The 24,309-nt window shown below is 33.4% G+C and overlaps 1 protein-coding gene across 6 annotated transcripts in view; it reads left to right on the forward strand.

Annotated features, from left to right (window-relative positions):
* The window catches only part of LOC142972194 (uncharacterized), a 421,890-nt gene that overhangs the window by 377,010 nt on the left and 20,571 nt on the right, over positions 1-24,309 (forward strand). For all 6 annotated transcript variants that reach the window (XM_076113068.1, XM_076113065.1, XM_076113067.1 and 3 more), the window contains one exon: positions 20,679-20,769. In XM_076113068.1, coding sequence (XP_075969183.1) covers positions 20,679-20,769 — 91 coding nt within the window. The remainder of the gene's footprint in view (positions 1-20,678; positions 20,770-24,309) is intronic.

Below are 24,309 nucleotides of genomic sequence, written 5' to 3' on the forward strand. Positions count from 1 at the left end.
GTATAGTGTAACATCAAATAGAATTTCAAAATTGAAACTTATAAGCAAACTGTAAAATCAATAAATAAATACTAGTAAAAGAAAATTCAAACGGTACTCTCCGCTAAACGCTCACGCTACCGCTTTTAACTCATCCTACACAATAACTCATCTGCCCAAACTAAATGTTTCATACAACAACCCATCCTCCCGTTCGCTTTATTAACCCTATTTTTTCTTCAAGAAACGGGACAATTAGATCCCAATTTTTTGAATACAATTCCGTTTTTTAATTGAATTCTGATACCGAATCCGTGGTATGCGGTTAGGGGGTTCGGGGACTGGTTCATTTGAATAATCTGGTGATTGCAATGTGGTTTACTAATTAGCGAGTGAAGGTTTTAATTCGATTAATTGATTTTGCGTGTTAGAGGTGACTAAATGTTCGGTGATTATGTGATTTGATTCCCTTGTGGTTGTTGCTTTAAGGTTTTGGGGGGATTTAGCTATTTAACGCATCTGATTGGCTATTTCTTTGTTTATAATGCAAACTAACATTGCACTCAACACCTTAATCTTTTACTAAATCACGAAATTATAATTTTTGAAAATACATATTTATTTTGAAACAGTTTTCACAAAAATGTATAAATTCTTAAGTGTATAATCGTATGCCCAATAACACATCAACCACTGATAACACTTTCTTCAGTATTCACTTCTTTCAGCAGTACTACATGTAATATATTAACTTACTTTAAATATATTACAACATACATAGTTTCATTTCCTTGCATATGATCTAAAATCATTCCATACAAAAGCGAATTATCTCACACTGAAAGTTGCAGTGAGCTTGTTAATGATATTATTGTGCGTTATACATCTTGTCGTGTACTGCTTGTACAAATCTTCTCTCTGAGAGTAATCTGTCTAAACTACATAAACGAATTATGACGGTAGGGTGTCGATGTTGCAGCTGTTTGAAGGATAGTCGCAGTTAAGATTCACTTGGTGTTAGATTAAATTATAGTGAAATAGATTTAGTGAAATAGAAAATCTTTATTATCATAATATTTGAATTAAGTTATTGATAATAAAAAAAACTCTTTGCAAAATACGGATTTGCAAAACGTATTCTGTAAATTTCACGGGACTAACATTTTAAACGCACGAATAAATGTGAATAGTAATGTAACATAAGAAACTTGAAGAAATCGGATGCTTGCCTATTTAAATTACATGTTTTGTGGTCGTGATTCTTCGTAATAGTATGACATAACCTTAAATTATTTGTCTGAAATACCTACTCTCATAAAGTATTTTCTCTACGAGACTATTCCCTTCTCTCACAAATTCATACAGCCTCTACAACAGCGGAGACATCACAGCGTCTCTTGATGTATAACATTAATTAGAATTCTCTGTGAAGACGACATTTTTCCGCGTTCCTTGGCTTATCTTTAATAAGCTCCGATGGAAAATTTACTCAGACGAGACTTTTAATAAGGAGAAACTAGTGTTGAATTAAGAGAAAACTCTTGAGCTTTTCAATGTGAATGTGTCTTGTTATTTGTTACACCTTATTTTGCTTTTCTTGACTCCTGAATTGAAGATTAATGACTATGCTATGGAATGTTTCATGTAAAATGAACTTAAATTATAATAAAACGGTCTTTAAATATACTATTGAAGATTTTTTACGTTTAATTATCGTTGCCCGTTTTTTGTAACCAGTATCAAGTGTCATCCAGTTTACGAACTAAACGTCTGATCAATATGAGCTAAATCCTTTTGTGTGTGATTAAAAACCTTCAATAGTTAAAGTAATTTCTTTATTTTTTAAATAGGTACATACAGTAATAGACTTTGTGTTTTTTGACACCCTCAATCACCGTGATTATGTTAAATCTATCGCTAATCAGACAACGACAGTATATAACCATATACTTACCTTAAAACATAATGTATATCACCAAAAACTAGTTTAAAATTCACATGAATAAAATATTTCAGTGCTGTAAATTATTCGCGGGTAGAATTAAAATAACGCAATCTCTTAAGCCCTTTAATGTAGTGGTCAACGTGATAAACCTTTGAATCGTAAATCTTTGCTAATGGCTGGAAACTGAGCTGTGAGGTGCGAGAGAGATGAAAATAGTACTGTCTCTGTCTTTTGAAGCTGTAGCATGTAAAGTAGTAAATGTTTCTAGCGAATTGTTGCTTTTGAAATAGTATTGAATGTTGTAGTTATTTATAACAGTTTCACTATTGTATATGATCACTGTGAAGCGTTAGATGCTAGGTTTGATATCTGAAACAAATATGATGGTGACCGTTGTTTCAAATATTATATAGTTAAGATCTTGTAGTCTGCAAAATGGTTGCGCACCCTATTAGCGCAAATCTATTAAGCATATCTATTAGGCAAATAATTATTGTTTTCGTCTAATTCTAAATGGAAACCACACTGATATCATTTAAACAGAATTTAAACCTATTCATAATGACTAAAACGCCTCTAAACATAACGTACTTGGGTGTCTCTCATCCCCTATGGGAAAAAGGTGTGATTTTAGGTAGGAAATAATATATAATATAAATTTAAACACGCCCTGTAGCAATTATGCTTTCCTATTGCTCACTCTCTCTCAAAAAAGCTGATATTCACCATAAATCAAAATTAAACCACTCCTACCAACAAAAACCTTATTCTTCCTTGCAATATTACCTTCAAACAATTCAATATTAATACAAAGTTAGCGTGACGATCGACACTAGCTCGTTTATGAGTTAATCGCACCGAACTCACCCGAATATTGCCGAACATTCACGAACTTTGACGAACCCACGATTTATTGTTTGAATCACGATATTGGGGTGATTGAATGGCATTTTTTTCAGAATAAATGAAAAGTATAAAATCAGGAAAAATATGCCGCAGTAAAGTAAAATTTCACTTTTTAGGAATTTAAAGAAGCTCAATTTTAATCATAAATTATTTTGAATATATCCATACGAAGTTTTTAGATTCAAGTGAGAGCATTTATTTTCCGAAATAGTTAAGTGATAATAAGTATGTACAAGCAAATGACATTACCTGAAATGATTTTTTTGACAATAACTAAAATCTTAAATTGTATGTAGATGGTTAAAGACTCGCCTTCTATTACATGAGACTGACATTGTTAATGGTAAAACGTTGGTATTACACCTCTGCCTGCACCTTCGCGTATCACTGGAGTGACATTATGAATGAACAATATATTTTTCATAATAATTTATATATTATTATTAATATATTGATATGATTAAATTGAAATGAAAATATCTTTCACAGTTGCGGCACGCGCGTTTCTACATACATATGCCAAAACAGTTTCAAGCCATCAAAGACGATATAAAACAGTCAGATAAAACGACTTTTGATACAAAAATCCGCACAATCTTTATATCTCTTAGCTCTATAAACAAAACATTCGCAAAGTAAATCATCCTTGTTTATTTCACAATAAACCTAAAAGGTCGCATAACGTACTAAAGATCAAAACATACACACGTTCCAGAAATATTTGCCGATGACTGACAGATGCTACTAAGTAAATTGTACTCTATTGTAAGGAAGTAAGATTCAAAGTAGCTTAAACAATATTGTTAATATCGGTAAAGGTTTTCGGGACGTTTGATATGTTTGAATTTTTACTTGTAATTTATAAATAGCATAAGAAATTCAACTGCATAGTAAACTTTAGTCTATGCTCTCCCTAAAATATAAGATGGAATAGGCCTTAAACCCAAAGACTAAGTAAAGTTTAGGGTAGTATTATCAACAAATGAATAGTAAACAAAATTACAAGCACACACTTTGTTAAAACAGCTCGAAATGGATAGTAGATTCAAATAAAAATTGAATACGACACGTTCCATTTTACGATGCACCAAAAATAGTTATTCCGTGCCTGTTGCCAAATGAATGTGACATAAAAACGAAACGCATAATGGAACGTAACTCTGTGGATTGACTCCATAAACCTTTTACATAAATATCAGGGTTGGGTCTCAGTTGTAGCGATTTGATGTCCACTATTCGTATGGTAAATAGGACGAGGGTATTGTCACATAAAATATAAAGAGATGAAGCTGTAAATAACAGAAAATAAGATTTTCTTTGTGTGAAATAGATTGTGAAGGAACCTGTTGATTTGTCTAAGAAGAATTTTGTAATAATGAAATGCTTATTTTATGACTAATGCAATTGGCTCCTAAATCTCTAATGTTACGTAAACAAAAGAAGTTTCATTAACTCGCGTATTTCGAATTAAAATTTAATTCGCAATTGAACAATCACGTGCGAAAAAACATTTATTTTTTACGGTAATAAGCTCTATTAGGTGATAAAACAATTTCATTTTAGTTCAAGAAAAAAAGCAGATTTAACAGTGTTAATAAACATTTCTTAGCCATAAGTTAATTGTCAATGCGATTATGCAGATAAAATCTCTGCTTATGTCTTTTACATACATAAATACATGCAAACATCAACATATAGCCTTTATCAGCTATCAATAACACCCTCATTTTACTATATCATCATAATAATAAAAGTAGTCAATAAAAAAAATAATCGTCCATTACTCTCTATAACTGTGACCCGACATAACTTAGTCAGTCAGCGGTTTATGCGCACATAAATAAAAACGCGCTGATCTAACACGAACGGTGATATATTGATCGCTCACGATATTTAATTTATTGAGTCATTTCTTAATAACATTATTTTAGATGTTCATGAAGTCAGGGAGGGTAATTCTACCGTTAAATGGTGCCTATTATATCCATGTATCGCCTATTTATAATGTCAATTCACATAATCATGATATTAGAAAAAGCCACTTACACTTTCCTCGAAACTAATTTAACTTGAATATTTCTAGAAATAATCTTTATTTATATAGGTTTTTTTAAAGAGGTTGTAGCAAGTTCAGGTTAATATCTAAATGTTTAAATTTCTTACAATTTAGCATGCTAAATTGCTATAGCTGCTTAATTAGTTTAAAAGCTATTTACTAACCCTTAAATCATCCATAAGATGCAAGTTTGAATTTCTTTCAAATTTCGTTAATTTTTGATCATTTTCGTAGCACCTTTTTCTCGTAGCTTCACGTAGCACATCGTAGCTCACCGTAGCACCCCAAACTTACGTAACGAAGTGCTACACATCGATATTAACTTTACACGCGTTACTTAATATTCTAAAATCGTGACCAGCCTTCAAAATACACTGATCTTCTAAAGCCATTACTCAAAAATGTCCAAACGACTAAACCAAAATCAACTCTAAAGGTAAAGATTTAAGGTGTATATTACAATGTGTTGTGTAGTCTGAGTTTATGTAAGACGTACTCCCTGTTAACGATGAGGTTTATGACGTCATCAAACAGTTTAAGCCTATGATGTAGACATATTTTACCTGTGGAAGAAAACGTAGCAAGTAAATCGTATGCTTCTGTAAAACGTAAATGTATAATGCCTTATTTATGAAAATTACAGATCGTCTATAGATAACTTGGTCGTAGTTTTTTACTATTATTCACACCTTTTGGTCTTTAGTGCTGCACCTGAAAACAGTGCTGAATCAGTAATTCAGTAATTTTCTGCGGTATTAGTACCATTTCCGGTTTTAATATTGAAAAGGGCTCCCTGAATCTGTTCTTTATTTTTTGCAAAGCCAATAATTATGTGATCCATATGTCCCTTCTGTTTCAAAATACCTACAAGACACATACGTCTACCCTACCTACCCCAAATTATTGAAGACTGTGATATATTATCAGTTTCGACAGGGGTCCGCATGTACACCTTAATGATCGAATGATCGACGTGGAAAAATGATCTCTCGTGGGAATCGAGCCGGTGACATATATTGACGAAATGTCGAAGAAAATACAGGTGGGGCTTGGTACCCAGGAATATGCATTATTATATTTTCTATTAAAAGAGGAGACCCTTGCCCTGCAGTGGGACAGTAATGGGTAAAAAAAATTGATTAGTGTTTCAAAGATGTGAGGGTGGAACAAATTAATTGCCTTGTAACATGTTTCACGTATCTTTCAAATGATTGTATTACAGTTTATTTTACATTTTGAACCAAGTTAAGTACACCACTATTTACTAGACACTGTGGAATAATTTGATCTTAAACTCTCTTTAGTGTCATAAGTTCAATTTGATACAAACAGTATCAAAATATATTATTAAAGATCTATGCATAATTCATTATGAATGCAAAACTAAGACATCAAACTCATGACAATGTGCAGCTTCGTAAGCATGCCATCCATTTCAGATATTACTAGACCAACACTAGCACTAAAATCAATCACGCCTCCGGTGACGTCATGACTCAGTGAATCCCACGCAACAAACCTAGTCAACCGAGAAATGCTACGACGTAGCAAATGCTACGAATGCTGTAGACCTCTACGCGCTACGGCGTAGGTTGTAGTTTTATCGTAGCCTACAAATGTAAAAAAGTGTTTTATGATGGATGTTTCATTATATTTCGAATTTAATTCAGTGCAATGCACAACTAGGTAATTAAAAGTCACAATTACAGACGGTTGTTTGGAACTGTGCCCGTATGAGGGCAATAGACTTGTTTTTAATGACTTAATAGTCATTCGTAAATAGACTTTACAATTACTCACATTTTGGGTTACAATAATTTAGGCAGTGATGACTTTCAGAGAGTGTGAGTTACTGAACGTTTCTAAAACATATCTCAGATAATTATATCAATAACCAACACGGGCAAAGCCTGGACGGACCGCTATATAAAACCAACAAAAAAGTTAAACAAGCCCATTTGTATTGCATAATCCTTCTTCAAAGAGCTAAACCAGGCTATCAGGCTACTCAAACTAAATAACAAATACTTATTTTTAACCCAAATGCAGTTAAAAATCAGCTACAGTACTTGAAATGTATCACAAAGCCGTCTATCGGTTCATTGACAAGGAGGTCAGTCTTTGTGGTGTAAGGGTCATTGTGCTTCAAGTGCCTTTGTCACTTGGATGAGTCTGTTGTGTTGCTAGGCAAAAGTGTTGCGAGAAATTTGTCGAGAAAAAGAAAATCTTAAGATGTTATTGGTTGGTTGTTTGTGTAGGTTAAATGTTATGTAGCAGAAATTTTTGGGTTATCAAGTGATTTTTTTAAACAATCTTGTTTAACTTAAGTATATCTATGCTTAACTTTAGGGTTCACGTTAAAGGCATTGCTTATGATTTTGCGTAACTTATGTTGAGTCGCTTATCTATACCTTAAAGTTAATATATATATTTATAACTTCATTCCTGCCCTGTCCCACTGCTAGGCAAGGATTATCTCACAAACGAGGGAGAGGTTAGGTCTTGAGTCCATCACGCTGTCCCCAATGTTAATATGTCATTAAATAATTATGAGGAATGCAGTGAAGGTTCCAAAATAAGCTGTGTAACTTGATGACCAAAAAAGCTCTTATTTTGACAAGCTACATACGCATACCGCAGAAAGTAATAAAATCTGCTGCAACAAATAAAAAGAAGTAATGTTAAACAAAACACATACTACCGATCAAAAGTGCAACAAAATAATTCATTCACTTTTAACAAACAGCCTAACATACAACACATGCTAAAACCCACATTCTCACCAAACCATGCCTATCTTGAAAACAATCTCCAACAAACATTTTCTCAAGACGCTTCGAGACAGACACCTGATGATTAATGAGAGTTGACGAGACAGGGGGGGTGTGGGGCACGGTGGGGGGTGGAGGGGTGAAGGAATAGGGGGGCGTGTGAAGCAATCTCCATAAATGACGTCTAATGGAGGCGCAAGACAGACGATAATCCAATCTAGCCACTGTAGGACGATGGTGACAGGCTATGAGGTCCTTTAGTACGTAAATACTGAGGGATATGCCTTGGATGGAACCTGGTACATCTAAGATTGTAATTAATACAGTGAAAGATTAATACAAAATTTGGTTATAGAGACGTTTGTAACAATCTTTTTCAGGGTAATTTTATCATTTTTAGATTATGCCTTAAACATATAGATAGAAAATTCTCTAATTTTATGAAAAAATGGATGTATGGTCAATTTACCTTTAACCTTTAAAAATCTTATTTAACATGTTCACCTTCAAAAAACACTAAGGATGATTTGAACTGTACTTAATTATTATATAAGTGGAACTGTAAAACATAGGGCTACTTTTGTGCAGGCTCCATTTTTCATTTACATCTAACTACGTTTAAATACATCAAATATAAATCCTTTTATAACATCACCATAACAATAACTTTACAAAACTTTTCCTCACTCAATTTCCATATGAAAAGTGAAGGAACAAGATGGCGTCGCTAATCTCTGGCGCCATTCAGACTACGTCACATCCGGACGTCGGGATGGCTCGTTTCCGCTCCCGCGACTTCCGGTCCGCGTACAGCCTCCGAGGAAAAAACCACTAAAATGATTTAGAGGACTTAGGAATGTATTAGTAGTTGCTATCGTAAATTAAGGAAATGAACGAGAAAAATAATGTTGTTTTGCAAGGAGTAAAAGGCTTTTTTACCATTATCTTATTCTTTAAAGATATTTTCGATTTCTTGATGGTAATGTAATGTATAAGGTAAAAAACCAAGCAGCATTTGTCATTAGGGTTTATGGTTTTCATTATCCTATTTAAAGTCGTTATAGCCTCCAAAATTAAAGTCTTTTTTCATGAAATGTTACCAAATGTCTGTAGTTTCATCCTATTTAATCCAGAATTTACCCTAAAAAACATAAGGAAGACTAATAAAATTCCTGCAATGCGACACTCGAACATTATGAATCTAGAAATTATTTCCTTAACAAGTTTAAAAAACACGACTTTCAGATTAAAATATTCAACCCAAGTCAAAATAAAGCTCACCTTTACATCTCTTAATGCCTACAATATAATTCGAGTTTAAGCCCTTCGCACTGTACGAAACTCAAGCACATTTCATTAAAGCTACCTACATACGAATAAGAAGAAATTGTTACATCACGTGTTGCTCATTACGAATCAAATGTTCAAGAACTTTTGAACGGCTGACACACGGTTGAAACGTGCCTTTATATGCTTGGAACACGAAATGTTTGAGAAATCTAGATAAAATCTAGATTTTTAGCCTAGACTTAGGTTAGGACTAATTCTTTTGACCTTTAAGTTTTAGTGGTATTAAATGTCATGGTAATATTTTTTCGGTTTGAAATATAGGGTAGTAAACTATGTTGATTGTTCATAATTATTGTTGTGTAATTTGTACATGTTATTTTTATTTTTGCTTGCTATAAAATAAAAGGTACCTTGGTTATTATTTTTACTATAAGGTATTTTTATTTTTACTTACTATAAAATAAAAGGTACGGTTACTTGAAATAAAAATATAAACCAAGCGTAATGTATTGTTGCTGAATATAACTTCTAACTTTCTTTTTACAAATTATATGATTGCATAGAGATTATAAAAAGGTCGAAATTGTCCATGTCAAAGATCAATAATACCTATTTCATATATCAATAATACAACTAATATGCAAGAGACTTTTATTTTATGATTTCTTTATTCCATTTTCATCAAAAAAACACGAGCATTTATTTCAAAAATCAACGTATGTCACCCCTAACTTCAAACGAACAATAAACGACCGTACGTGTACCAAATTTAATAAGTTTAGCGCGCGAAAGACTAATGTCATTACGTCACAACGAGTAAAAGTAACAGGTACGAGTAACTGTTATTGGAACAGGTACGTACCAGTTACATGAATAGTGATTAAAAGGAACAATTGAAGCTTTATTTGCTAGACTGAGTTTAATTGAATTGTAAAAGGATAATAAACTTGTAAAATGCGTTTCTGCATTAACGATAACTGTACGATACTGTTACGTAACGGTGGTCTAAGTAATATATTCAATTGGTAATTCTATTTCCGAAATAAATGAGCAGTATTTGATTTATTTACAACGAAAATACGTCATATTTTTTTACAAATATCAAAAGACACAAAATAACGCATCTACTTCACAAAATATGGTAGCAATATAAGACAGAGAATAATAATATCATTAGTTACATTCGAATTATGTTTCGAAAAACTTTAATCACTAATATTGACTGCCACCATTCTGCTAAAACCCCTTTTTAACCGACTGACTGAGTCACTGCACTCAGTGACTCAGTCAGTCAGTTAAAAAGGGGGGAATTTAAAGTCACTACTTTAAATTCTACCTACCAATTCAGGTATATCAAAGCTATTGAGAGACCAGTTCCACCTTCAATAAACACATCACTATTGACCAGCAACATAAGTCACAACACTATACAACATGGTCTTCCACTCAGCTCGCCATTTCCATAGCGGCCTGAGTTATGTGCCCGGTTGAGAGGTCAACGTGATTTATAGATCATTCCAGTTTCTGTGAAAATGAAACCGTTCATGGGAAACGATCTTTCTTTCTTTGACACGGCTTGATTTTTCAAGCCGATTTCAATACTGGTTTAAAAACTGTTGGAAAATTTGTAAATGAATATACTAAAAATTTGTAGGTCACTATATAATCAGCGTGTAGGTTTATATTTTAAATATTTAATCAACTTTAAAAAGAAAGAGGTTCTCCATCCATCTGTTTCTTTTATTATAATTTTGGGTGGGTCTGTAAAAAGGTTCATTAAAGAAACATTAGGTATCTCATCAAAGTTCCAATGTTCCTCCGGAACGTGAACTATTATAAAGAATATGATAATTTTCCAATACTTTTATGAACGCATATTATGCTTCGGACATTGCGTAGTCAAAAATGTAGATATTGATTCTTTCTAATGTAATATTGTCAGTCACAAAAAAGTGAATTGTACCAAACCAGATACCGTTCGTCTAGCAAAGTCCAATAATCCTCTATCAAATTAATGATAAACAACGATATCTCAAGATTAACCCCAGTAATAACAGACCAATAAACCCCACACACCCATTCTCACCCCTTTAGCCTCAATCCAATGATACCTACAATAAATATCTCACAAATAGCCGACTATGTTCATAGGCTATTACGTCGGCTATTAGGCTACTAATCGCGGGCTATGAAGTGGCCACCATAGATTATAGCCCACATCTGGTGCCAAGCACAGGTAACGACTTATGGGTTGTCATTTTATGGCTATTGGATCTTATGATTTGTCTATGGTCGGCTTGGGGTTATTGGTGCTTCATTTTCATAATGTGACGTTTGGATGTGCTAAGTGTGATCCAGTAATACTAGATGAAAAATACCTTCTAAAATTGTATGCTTAGGTGAGCTACGTATGTATGTTATTAATCGTCGGTAGGATGGAATATTGAGAGGTTGACATTTAAAATGTATCGCAAAAATAGTTCCTATAAGGCCTGCTAGAGGCGCTGTCTATATTTTTGTACACAATTCGTCGAAAGTAAGCCGGTTGTCAGCAGTCGATAGTAGCAGGAAATCGCCTTTATGAAAGGTCTAGCCGCGAATAACCTTTTTTTTGTTCTCACTGTCAATAAATATGACCCATACTTATTTAGTATTGGTCATAATACTAATAGATACTATAACGCCCATTAAAAATAGCCCCTAATTGTCTTCTTCACTTAGGCATAAAAAAAATTGATGCTTTAAATGGAACATGAATAAAATTATAACATTATTATTGCTACAGTATAAAAAGAATATACTTCTACAACAGTATTCAATCCTTTGTTAAAATTTAATTGATTCCAATGAAGACGACCAGTTATTATAGACCCGTAAGGCTTAAGAAAACTCATTGTGTTTGAGTTCAAAGAATGAGTTCGCATGGCTCTACTGAAACTGGTCGATACGGTCCATCGGTTTTCTTAGCCGACAATAAGACTTATGAAGGAGAAAAAGGATTTAAATTCGCTTCAGATCATGCCTTCCTATTAACATTTTTATATAGTATTCTTCAGCCTTAAAAATGAGCATTTTGACTTACCCTAGGCAATGATGTACAGCGTAAGTTAAGTCCTAGAATCTTTTTTCTAAAAAGGTTTGGTTTTTAACGTCAACTTTCTAGTTTAAAGACAGTATGGTCGTATTTTATACAGGAATAAAGTGCTTTAATGATGTCTAAAAGAATTAGGTTGTTAGATAAGAAAATAATGTGCGGCAATCTTACCTAAATAGTACCTTCATTTCTTGACTAGCCTTAAATTCAAAGGTCTACAAACAAACGCCTAAATGGCTACAGGAACCAAATTCTCAAAGTATTCGCTCAACATCATCATTTTAATGAATTTTCTTCCACATCAAACCAAAAGGCAACCAACAAAAATGCCTTTCCCTTACCAAATTTTCTTCTTCATAGAAAAAATTACGTAAAACTTTCACCAACAAGATTTACCTTTGCCAAAATATACAACATGCAAAAAATATAAACACGAGCTCATTTGTAGGGGCCGTTAAAAGTGGCACATGTGGCACATAAAACGCTTATCGCTTACATCAATATCCCTGGAGTCAGCGGGTTTGAGGGCTGGGGGAAAGGTCTGAGTGAGGGCGGAAGCGGGAGCGGGTGTTGCTATGAAGTGTTGGAAATTGTAGTGTGATGTTTGTTGATTTAAGTTGAATGGGAAATTCATCGTTGGTTTGGTAACTAGGTTTTCTAAATAGAAGGATTCGGAAGATTCATTTAATTATTAAAGTGTAGAATAATTAATTGGTTTTAGTAACTCTTCTTTTACTTTTTACCTAAAAAGAATTATTTTGCTGCGAACTAACAATTGCTAATTAATCTGAAAGAAATCCCTTTAATAACACCAACGAAAGCTAATTATACTTTAAGGAAAGCTGATTATAGCAACTAAAATGTCAAATGGCTTGTTCCCTCAAAGTAAGAGAGCTTGAAGTCTATAAATATTTTTAATATTCCGCTGTTTTCGCGTTCAGTGCGACCACACCTCACATCAAGAGCCCACGAACGACTAAAACCTCACTTACACTCGCGCTATTGTACCTACATTGTTCTGTACACACCTTAATAGCAAGTTTATAACGCTTTTTAACAGCTGCGTTTTGTTAACAACTGCTACAACGTTACGAAAATAACGCGTCTGCAGTTAAAGAAAGTATAAATTGTTTTAAGAGTTAAATTTTAATGGAGTGGTGTAAAAATAGTGTTTAGTTTCGTTGTTTTAAAATGCCTTGAACTTGGTAGTTTGTGTTGCCTGAAGTTAGTTTGTGTTAGAACTTTACAAGTGGGTAAGCTGATTTTGTAAGTAGTTTATCCTTGTTTTGTTAAACAAAATGAATCTGTGGACAATCGGTCGTATTGTTTTATTTTGAGCTTTGATTAGAGCATTTAATAGGAATTTTTTGCAATTTTGTTGTTGATAAATATGCTGGGCTTTGGTGAATATTGCAAATAACACCAATTGTAATTCATTTCCGATTATTCAAATATTTGATATGTAATATGAATTTCGCCCCATTTTCCGGAAAACATGCATTCATAAAAAGTATTATCGGCTTCTGCGAAAGGCCAATTCAATCCAATAATAAATAGGTTAAAACAATACGCGCAATATTCTCTACAAATATATTTTCAAATAGATTCATTCACAATAAAAATAGATTCTCTGCTTCTGTGAAAAGTCAATTTAATCCTATAATACACATAATAATACAATACGCACAGAATTTGTTATAAATTCAGATATTGATTTAAACAACAAAGCAGTATTCAATGTTTACCACGAATTCATAATTTTCAATTTTCCGTATTATTTAATATTCTGATATATTTTCCAATGGAAAAATACAAATTGAAAAACCACTACTATTGTTCCCATAGCTCGATTCTACTATCGACTACCGACAACCTCAGTCTGTTATAATAACAACTAGCTGACCCGCGCAACTTCGCTAGCGTTACCGAAGAGAGAATGGGTCATAATTTTCCCATTGCGCTACCAATCTCACTTTTATCACACTTCATTAACAAACTCGCTTCCCATACCCCTACTAAGATGCACATAAGCTTACCACTCAAATGTCTTGACCTAGTGGTATTTACACGGCCGGCTAACCTACATAGTTTATTGGTCTCCGTGAAAAATGGCTGAACATCAAGCCACCTTCAGTTATTTATGCAAGGGTTGCAGATTTTTTCGGCTTGTTTATTGGTATTTTCTTGTGGGAAAAGAAAATGTTGTATGTTTTGCCTTAAATGTATGTACTCACAAGTATACAGTATTTATGTTCTGAGTAACTTTTATGTTATAATAGACTTAGAAAAAAGTTTGCGTCTTACAAAAAATCCTGATTTTCTCATACAGCGTAAGCTACTCAAAATTACACCATCTACCATATGTATATATAACTACGTATAAAACTGAAAAAGCGCTTCAGATCCCTTTCAAAGGTGTCATAGTAATTCATACATCTACATTTTGGGTAAAAATTGATTTGGCATCTAGCATTTTTTAGTGTTGTATTTGACATTAAACCTCTAAAACAGTAAATAAAATAACCTCCAAATAAAAATTCCGAACACTAAACCTAAATCCGAAAAGACCTCCTTCAATAATAAAAGCTTTAAACACGAACGTTACGTGAGCAACAAAAGGTCTTCATAATCCTTAGCGGTGACCTTTGACCTCTCGTTATCGCGACCCGGCCCTAATTGGGTGTCGCGAAAAGAAATATTGCCCACTACCTATTGGTGAAACTGCTGACCGGAGAATATTGCTAAGATTCGAAACGGGATATTTTTAGCTATTGTGTAATAAATCTATTTTCTTGACGTATGATTTGTTGCCAACTGAAAAAATATTTTACCTTTACGAAATTCTTGACGAGAAAGCTAGGGTCAACTTTTTAAGCTATTTTTAAGCTTGATTGTGGTTTTAGGTAGCGAATTCGTGAAAGTACGACAACAAGGTGCCTTTTAAAAATTCATACGTAATTGTACTGACATCTTTAGTTGTTAAAAGTACATAATTATAGAAAGAAAATAAACCGAATACGTGGTTCAGATCACATTTTCCTAGTCGCACTTCACATAGCACTTTGGTAAGCATCTTATACTGTCTCTTATACTTACTCTTTAATAAAACAAGGAGTTAACAAATTGTGTATTAAATATTGAAAAAGGGGTTAATACAAAGCCTTCAAATTAAGCCCTTACTATAAAAATAGAGTACCCTTGTTTGAAAATAAAGCAATTGAAACAAAGTTATTTTTACGTGTCGCGTGTCCACTGGTTGTAATGGGAGCATCATTGACGCGAGTCTATCTACAGCAGACCAATTATCCGACTCAAATATTTAGTTTACGCTGATTAACGTCCATATTTTATAAAAAGACTAGTTCGTTTTTAATACATTTTTCGTGTAAATTGCTTTAACCCCAGGTGGTTGTGGCAATTTAGATAAATTTGGAACATGTTTGGTGTTTGGCACTTTATTTAATTTTTGTGGGGTTTGGCTGTCAGTTCATCCATAAGTGAAATACAAGTTTTAAATAAAATAAAATAAAATATTCCTCTTTCGTGACCATTAAATAGCTATAAGAGAATTTTAGATCATGTCCAAGAGTCTAATCTAGCGATTTATACAAAAGAACTGCCCAAATCTATAAATAAAATAAAATCTCTTACAATAATAATCAAAATGTTGCTATTTAAACATGATTCTCGTTTAGGAGCAACGTAAAATTTTACCTAAAACGCCACTAGATGTCGTTGTTCCATCAATATTTTTACGCATACTAATTCACACAGGTGCGTCGCTTACTCTTATTAAAAATGTACATCCGTCGCTCGCTTTACTGGCTTCAAGGCATTAGTCGTTACTTCGCCGGCTCCTTACTGCCATCTAGTGTGTAAATAATGTGCGAGATGGATGTTTATCAAAGTGAATTTTGAAGAAAAATGGTAACGAAAGGTTGATGTACTTTGTGCGTTGATGTCCGCTTATAAAGTGGCGTGGAAAGTTATAAAGGGGAAAACTTTGTAGGTGGTTACATGTAATATTAAAAAACCTGTACAACAATATTGTACAGGTTTGTTCGTGAAAAGGAAAGCTGGTGGATAGTAGTTTTTGATATGAGAATTTTTTTCGGGTTTTAGGTCTAATGTCTCTATATTTACGAGTAAATGAATAAACCGAAATGAGTAACTAAGTCTGTATATTATAATAATACTAAATGTATACCGGATGAATGATGTTTTTCCACTACCAGATGAAGAATTTTATTCGAAGAATAACTTTGACTTTTTTGACATGGGTTAATTTTGTACTCATTTGACATCGAAATAAAATTCAAATAAATCCTACCGCTGAGCACAGTCAGGTAAAAAAATTCTAATCTATGTTTTGTCAGTACCCTGTCGTATTTGCATACGTGGCTCCATCTGTGCCATCAGTACTAACTGATATCCAATGAGTAATTATTCGGACATTAAGCCGTCGCCACACTAGACTAGCGACAGTAACAGCCGTGCGGTGAGATTGTAATCCTAGTGCTTAGGCAAACATATTGATATTGGTGGTTGGTTTAAGTTAGCAGAGTGAGGGAGATTTTGACACAGCAACGATTTAATGATTTGTTACTGACCTTTTAATTCAATGATGTGAAAAGAAGAGTAATTTTATTAATTTAACCAGAACTTAATGTGAATCATTGTTCCAAAAATAATGATTATGTGAAAGAAATGAATCATTATACGTAATTTGTGTAAAAGAAAATCAAAAAATACTGTTCAAAATTGCTATTTTGTTAGCGAAAATGAATAATGTGCCATTTTTATTTCGTAAGGAAAGCTTAGAATATACTTCCTAATGAGCACCAAACTCATCAATGCACCAAGCAGCTATAAAACACGAAAGTACCGTTTTAAGATATGTTTTTCAATAAGCCGCTATCAAACTTCATAAATATTCTTCTTATATTTAAAAGCGTTATTGAGCTCATAACTTACACCGCACCGTTAAATCCCGTACACACGGGCCACAGGTTTTAATAGATAAGATTTACGACCACTCATCTGGTCAAGGGTTGAATGCGACGTAATTTGTCGCGACAGGGGAGAGACCAGACCCCCAGGGGACTGACCAACCCCCAGGGGAGAGAACGCCGCCATATTTATGCAGTTTTTGGAAAAATAAAACCATAATTGTTTAACGTGGTTTTGATGTGTTCGTTGAAAACAAAGGGAGAGTTTTTTCTAGGATCTAGACTTGTTTTTATTGCGACAACAGTGTTTTGTTAGCCGTTCCGCTTTTACAATGATCCAATGTACTTTTTATTCGGGAACGGGTTTTCATTTAAAGAACTTTTGTAACATTTTTGTTTAAACCTTTACAGTGGATATCTGTTAGCGTTTTTGAGTAAATAAAGAAATTATTAAGTCATACCACAAACCTACTTATACACTACTTATAATTCCTTTACTACCCATAATCATTCGTGCATAATTTATAGTATTGTTGTTAAAGACTCAATCAAATTAACTATCACTCCAAATTATTTTCCGAAAATTCCTTACACCAACAATATAATTTATTTTCAACAACAAAAACATGTGAGCATTAATCAAAAATAGGAGCACACCTCGATCGATATTGTCGTGACTGGCCGCAGTAAAACATTGCCCGTGTAAAAAAAACACCGACGAAAAAAAAACAAAACATTAAATTACACCGTAATAAGCCTCCGACTAAGTTGATCGACCCCCGAATGTTGCCAGCTTAGAATATACCACGTGGGAAATACGCGAAAAAGGTTAAATTGCTTTCCTCGGAATTAATTTTTGGATGATTAATTTTATTTAGCTGAACCTGTGTACCGTGTTGCTTAATGATTTAGCTTATTTATGGTGTAAAAGTGAGAAAAAAAAAACAATGTTTTGATATCTTTTTATCGCTATACTTACATTAAATATATTTGAAACGTAACTGCTCAACTCAGAAATACAAAGAATAAAATATCTTCTAGGTAACCTAATTCTAGTTTTTAGCTTAGAATAAACTAAGAGACACATAACAAATTAAAAACTCAGTGGGTGCATAGAATTTTTAAATCCAGGGTTTATTTGAAGAAGTCTCATTAGCCAGTATCCGAATGAAAAAAAATCCTCTTTTATAGTAAAAGGATTCGTAGTGGAACAAATTAATAACGGATTCAAGAGTGGGCCAATTTTTACGAGTAGTCAGGATTTTATTAAGTCGCAAAACCATTCTCGAATGTTCGCCCTTGGCAATCCATTCTTTGCATAGTGAAATTTTAATTGTGTTATTATGTTATATAGAGGTAGTTCTTCTTTTCCTTGGTTTTAAGTCATTTCTCATCCCATTAACCAGGCTAGTGGCATCTAAAATGTTCTTTTGAATTCGAAAAAAAAAGTGGTTATTTTTATTTCAGAAAAACTTATGATTAGATTTACATTGATGTTAAACTAGGATATGTGTCTTGGGCATAGCTATATAAAACGTTTATTTATAATAACACTAAGGCATAAGGTACATGTAATTGTTATATTCCTTGATAATGATCTTAATGAATCATTATAGCTATTGGTTTTATCCATTTTATGTTTTCAGTATCGGAAACAGAAAGTAATTTCCCAGAATTTGTTACAAACTTTCCCAATAACAAGAACCCAGTAATCTGACCATCAGTCTCAAGTTAAGTGTAACCCTATAATCGTTGTGTACCTTAATACTTTAATCTTAACCCTCAACGGCGTATTAATCATTAAAAGGGGTTGAAATCATTTCGAAGGATTTTCTTTCAAGAATTATCTTTTAAGGAAAGGCTTTGTTATGTAAAATTGTAATACAGTCTTAGAATTGAGTATTAAAATTGCAGCGTCTTGATTAATTTGTGAGATTAGAAACAGTGGCATTGTGGTGGAATGGAAGGATTCATAATTTATTATGTTTACTTTGATTTAGATGGAGAATTTCGAGTGGCTTGTTTTTGTTTTGGTAAACAATTTATACAGGAGTATTTGTATAAGAATCTATTTATAGATCAGCGTTAACTACAGAAAACCGTGTGGAATGTAGTGCAATATAAACGTTTTCTGAAGTCCATGTATGTTCGTAACATTTATAATCAACTACTAGGCAAATGTGTAGATATTATCTGTACTATTTTTTACGGGCGCATATTTACAAATTACACCTTCAGTAATCAAGACCACCCATTTTGACATCATAGCTCATTTCTTTCCTCCTAGTCGTCTTTAGATTGAGCTCTATTTCATTCCATTATAATAAATAGTTCAAGTATCAACAGGCAACAAGAATATTTCCTAACTTTTGTCATTTGACAGCTGTATGTACTCACGAAAGGACATCTCCACTAATGAAGTGTCTCCTACTTCGCTATCTCTTTCTAACTAGGTGCAAATATGCTCTATCTCGCTCTAGCGTAGAATATGCGAATCCCACGTGCCAGTTTGATCCGTCTGCATAATGAAGTGTTTCTGTAAGATCGTTTGTCTTCTTTGTGAAGGATAGAGAGGCTTTTTGTAAGTCTGTTAATGCTCTAGTAGCCTTAAATGCTGAGAGGTGACGTAAATAAACAGCATTTTTTCTAGGTAATTCGTAATGAGTGTTTTTTATATGAAATCCGGGGAAAATTTTCCAAGAATGGAAGGATTTTATCTACTGGGCTTAGCATAAATGTAGATAAATCAATGAAAGATGCTTAAAATCAGTTCAGCAACAATATAAATAAATGTACAAACATTACCACTTTGGAACTACGATATATACGGACTTTTCAAAGTAATGTACCAATCATAAACTGGAGGTAACAAACCAGTAAATCAGCAAGAAATAACAAGAAAAATTCTGTCGAATAATACACGAACAACTCGAAAAAAGTAACAACGTTCTTATAATGAGGGTAGATGAAGAACTAAAAGCAAAGTGAATGTAACTGACACTAAACTGTTAGTTATTCGCAACACGCACAAGTTGCGCAACTTGCCAGACTGATGTTGATGTACTTAATGTTATGATAACTATCGATAACTTACGTTGTTTGCTGGCGTCGATAAGTTGATAGTTTCGCATAATTATGGGTGCATACTTAGTCTGTAGTGTTCGACGAAAGGTGGGAAATCAATGAGAAGATATACGAGTAGATAGTTGACTTCAATTACAGTATCGCAGTACACATCTACACTTAATCATTTATGTCAATAATAATATGTATAATACGTTTCTAGAGCATTTATAGCAGATTACTATCTAATATATAAAATTCTAGCGTCACAGTTTGCGTTGCCATACTCCTCCGAAACGGCTCGACCGATTCTCATGAAATTTTGTGAGCATAGTGGTCTGAGAATCGGCCATAATCTATTTTCATACCCCGTCATTTTTATTTTTTAATTTATATGGCAAAACAATGTTTGCCGGGTCAGCTAGTTCTTTATATTTTAAGGTATATAAATTATGTATGTTATTTTCATCGCCTATTTTGAATCTTTTTCTTGGCTTCTCTATCTGTTTGCCAGTAAAAGATGGCTTAGCTGTCACCTCTAGTAGCCGGGCGAAAAAGCATGTATAGATTGGGAAATTTTGCATTTAATAAGCACGTTATTAATGTTTTATATGTATTGTTTCAGGATGGAAGAGACAGTGCGATCGCTGCTGCAATACAAGAGCCGCGTGGAAACTTTGAAGCAGGAGAAGGCGTCGTTATCATCAGCACTGGAGGTAAGCAACTAATACAATACCATAGATAATTCCAATGATAAATACAGGTTGGTAAGAGCAAAACATAGGCTAATGATCGTATCAACGCGTAACGACTCCACTTTATTATTAAAAGGTCTACTCAAGCTATATCAACTGGATCAATTTCCAATATTCTCGTGAAAAGTATGCTGCAAATGTAAAGACTTAACTTATATGTCTTTTCGTCTACTACATTAAGTAGAACTTTATATTTTTCAACCATTCGCAACCATAACACTAAACTACGACAATGTGACTATTCTGGAATCGTTTAGCAATAAACATTTAACGAGTATACAAACATCCGTACATAAGTAAATACAAAGACAGACAAATAAAACGCTATCAATACACAAACGCTATTACCTGCCAGTCTGGCTAACTTTACGATCGCCAGACTGTACTCACATCAAAACCCATAAAAAGACAAATAAAAACTTATCTTCATAGCGCAAATTCCTCAGCAAATATTCTCTAAACTCTGGAATTAAAAATTCAGAAAGGCCCCGGAATTTCCCCTGTCCAGTTTAACGTGACCTCTCGTTTTTATTGAAAGTTTCTTTACTTGTACCCAGTTGAGGGGTCTTGTATTTTTGGTGATATAAATAGAGCTTTAAAGTCAAAATCAAATACAAATATTCGAAATATTTCATATCCGTGGCTTGCATTGTTCTCTCCCCTGTTTTTAGATATAAGTTGAAGAAGATGGACGTATAATGGACTCTGTCTGTACGTCCGATTAGGTTTTAGACCGTGATCATTTTGATTGTACTTTTTTGAATGGTGTTTGAAAACAATAGAACCCCAAATCATATACACGTGCAAAGAAGCATTGAATAAATGACAAAAAATAGCGGACTTGGTGTAGAAATATCTTTTCCCGCTACAGATCCATAAATGTAATGTATGTCATTTTGTTTTCGACTTTTAATACCTCTCTATGTATTACTAAAATTCATAGCTACTTTCCACCTGTACTTTCATCAATCACGTGCCTATTCGTAAATCTAACCCTACTTTCCTTATGCAACAACAAAACATGGTCGTCTTTCACGCAAATCATCCCAAAAATCGACCGCAAACGCCTTCAACACAGAAAAAACGAGTAAAACTCGTTTCGGTATGTACTCGTTTAGTAACAATATCATTGTGTAGCCCCCCTTTCGTCACGTCTATCTGTTATTTTGAATGGCGGATGAGAATTTTGATTTTTCCATTTCCCGTCACTGCATGAATGGAACGTACCTGTCCTATTGTGAACCACCCCTATAATAAAAATATTTTTGAATAAGCTTCATAATATAAAAATTCTCCATAGTAATTCTGTAGAGGTTTAAAGAATAAGAATAGTTATCATTTTTCAAGATTATAATTACTACTCTTTCAAAAGACGATAAAATGTCAAATTACATTTTAATCAATTTTGTCTATAGCGAGAATAAACAGAAAAATAAATGTAAACAAGTTCATACAAATTATAAACTGCTGTTAAGAATCTTAAGGCTCAAAAACTATTGCAAGACCACCCTACACCTAAAGCAAACACTTCCAATACAAACATTAATCTCTCAAAACAATTTCCTCGCAATAATCCTCTTCAGAACTAATCCTCTTACACTTGCAATAAGAACTGCATTATACCACTTATCAAGAGAACCACTTGCACCACTAATTAAGTAAAAACATTTCATCCCTACAAACATCTATAATCCTTCAAAGAACGTCCAGTTATGACACGACCATTATAACAAGACCCCTCTACCTTACCCCATATCAAAACGCTAACGACAAAATTAAAGGAAGCTTTGAAAACTACAGAGCTCAAAAAATATTGGTAATATATCACCCAGTCGTTTCCACCAGTTTAACTTGACCTCCCCCGGTTCTCCCGTTACGGAATGGTCGAAACAAAATTAAAGGGAGCCATTACGTTGACAGGGATCTAAATATATTGGCAGTTGTGTTAATGAATTTGTCTGTGATGGGCATAATCCGGGAATGATCGCGTGTCCCCTTACTGGTCGATAAATGGTGTTTAATGTCGCTAAACGGACACCAATTGGGCACAGGCTGGGCTTGTGATGACTTTCTTACCAAATGGGCTTTAGAAACCTTAAGTTTAGTTTAATAAATTAATCTTATATTCTCTTTAATTTCTGTGTAATTTACTTTTGGTTATATTTTTTACAAATAAGTATTAAACTTGCAAAGACAATTATAGTCTCTCATGTCTTATTTCATTTACCAATCAGACAGTAACCGATCAGTGAATAAAACCACCCAAGAGTCTCTGTGCTTCGGAGGGATTGTTTTTAATTAAGATAACAATCGTAAGGCCAAGTCAAATGTAGGTAGCATTATAGCCAGTAACTAGCTAAAAATAATACAAATTTATTAATTATCTGAAAAACCTAAGAAACCATTTGACCAAAAAAACGATGCAATAGATAGATAGATAGATAGATTAGTTGATCCATATTTTGTCACTTTCTATTCAGTTTCAAACTGTATATGAATGAAAAAGACGAAGCACTGTAACTAAGCCCGCTACGTCTATGTATATATTATTATGAATCAAAACAAACACACGTATAGTATCAGACCTCCAGTGATTACGGACCTTACCCTCGTATTAACTTCTAAATGACGGACTGACAGACGCCTGATAGTTAAATATGTTGTTATATACAATAATATGCGAGGAAGTGTTTGTGTGTGTGGATGATTTTTGGGGTGGGTCTTGTATCTCTAAGATTGAGAAAATTAGGTTACTTTGTAATTTATAGCGTCCAAAGAAAAATATGTACATACAATTTGGATATTTTTAAATATTGCTAACTGGTGCATCTCTCACTTTGTCGCTGTATCTATCACTCTAGTAAATATTATCTAAACGATTACTGTAAAAGCAGAGAAAACAAACCGAGTCCCACGTTTGCAATAGAACTTAGTATGAATATAGATTTTTGCTGAGTAAAACACCAGAAACTAACCGGCACCAATAAGAATCAGCCTGTATTTCAGCTTAAAAGATAAATATTTGTTGTAAAAAAAATATTCTTGTCTTTAATAGCGAAAACAAATCACACACGTAATATTTTAGGCAACGAATGAAAATACGTAACAAATAACACATATCTACTACAATGTTTTTATTTATAGCTACAACAGTTACCTTCCCCCTAACTTTACTTTTACTACAAATGTCTGCGATAAACTACTGATTCTATTGCTTATTTACGTTGCTGCAAGATTCGGTACAAGATAACAATACCATTTACATGTAGAACTAGGAATAGGTAATATATCCAGAACTTAAAAATCCTGGTGCATTGAAATTCAAATATAGTCTCTTGTAATTAGGAAATTTTTTTTAGTTTACTGTTACTTAACGCCAATTTTAGACAAACAAAAATCGGTAGGGATAAGGCCTAAGCTACTTTGGTTCTTATGTTTTATGTACATTTGGGTCTTCAACTATCTCAATGCAAAATTTTATCAAAATTGGCTTAACTACAA

The sequence above is a fragment of the Anticarsia gemmatalis genome, chromosome 4 (genome assembly GCF_050436995.1).
Source record: "Anticarsia gemmatalis isolate Benzon Research Colony breed Stoneville strain chromosome 4, ilAntGemm2 primary, whole genome shotgun sequence".
NCBI lineage: Eukaryota > Metazoa > Arthropoda > Insecta > Lepidoptera > Erebidae > Anticarsia > Anticarsia gemmatalis.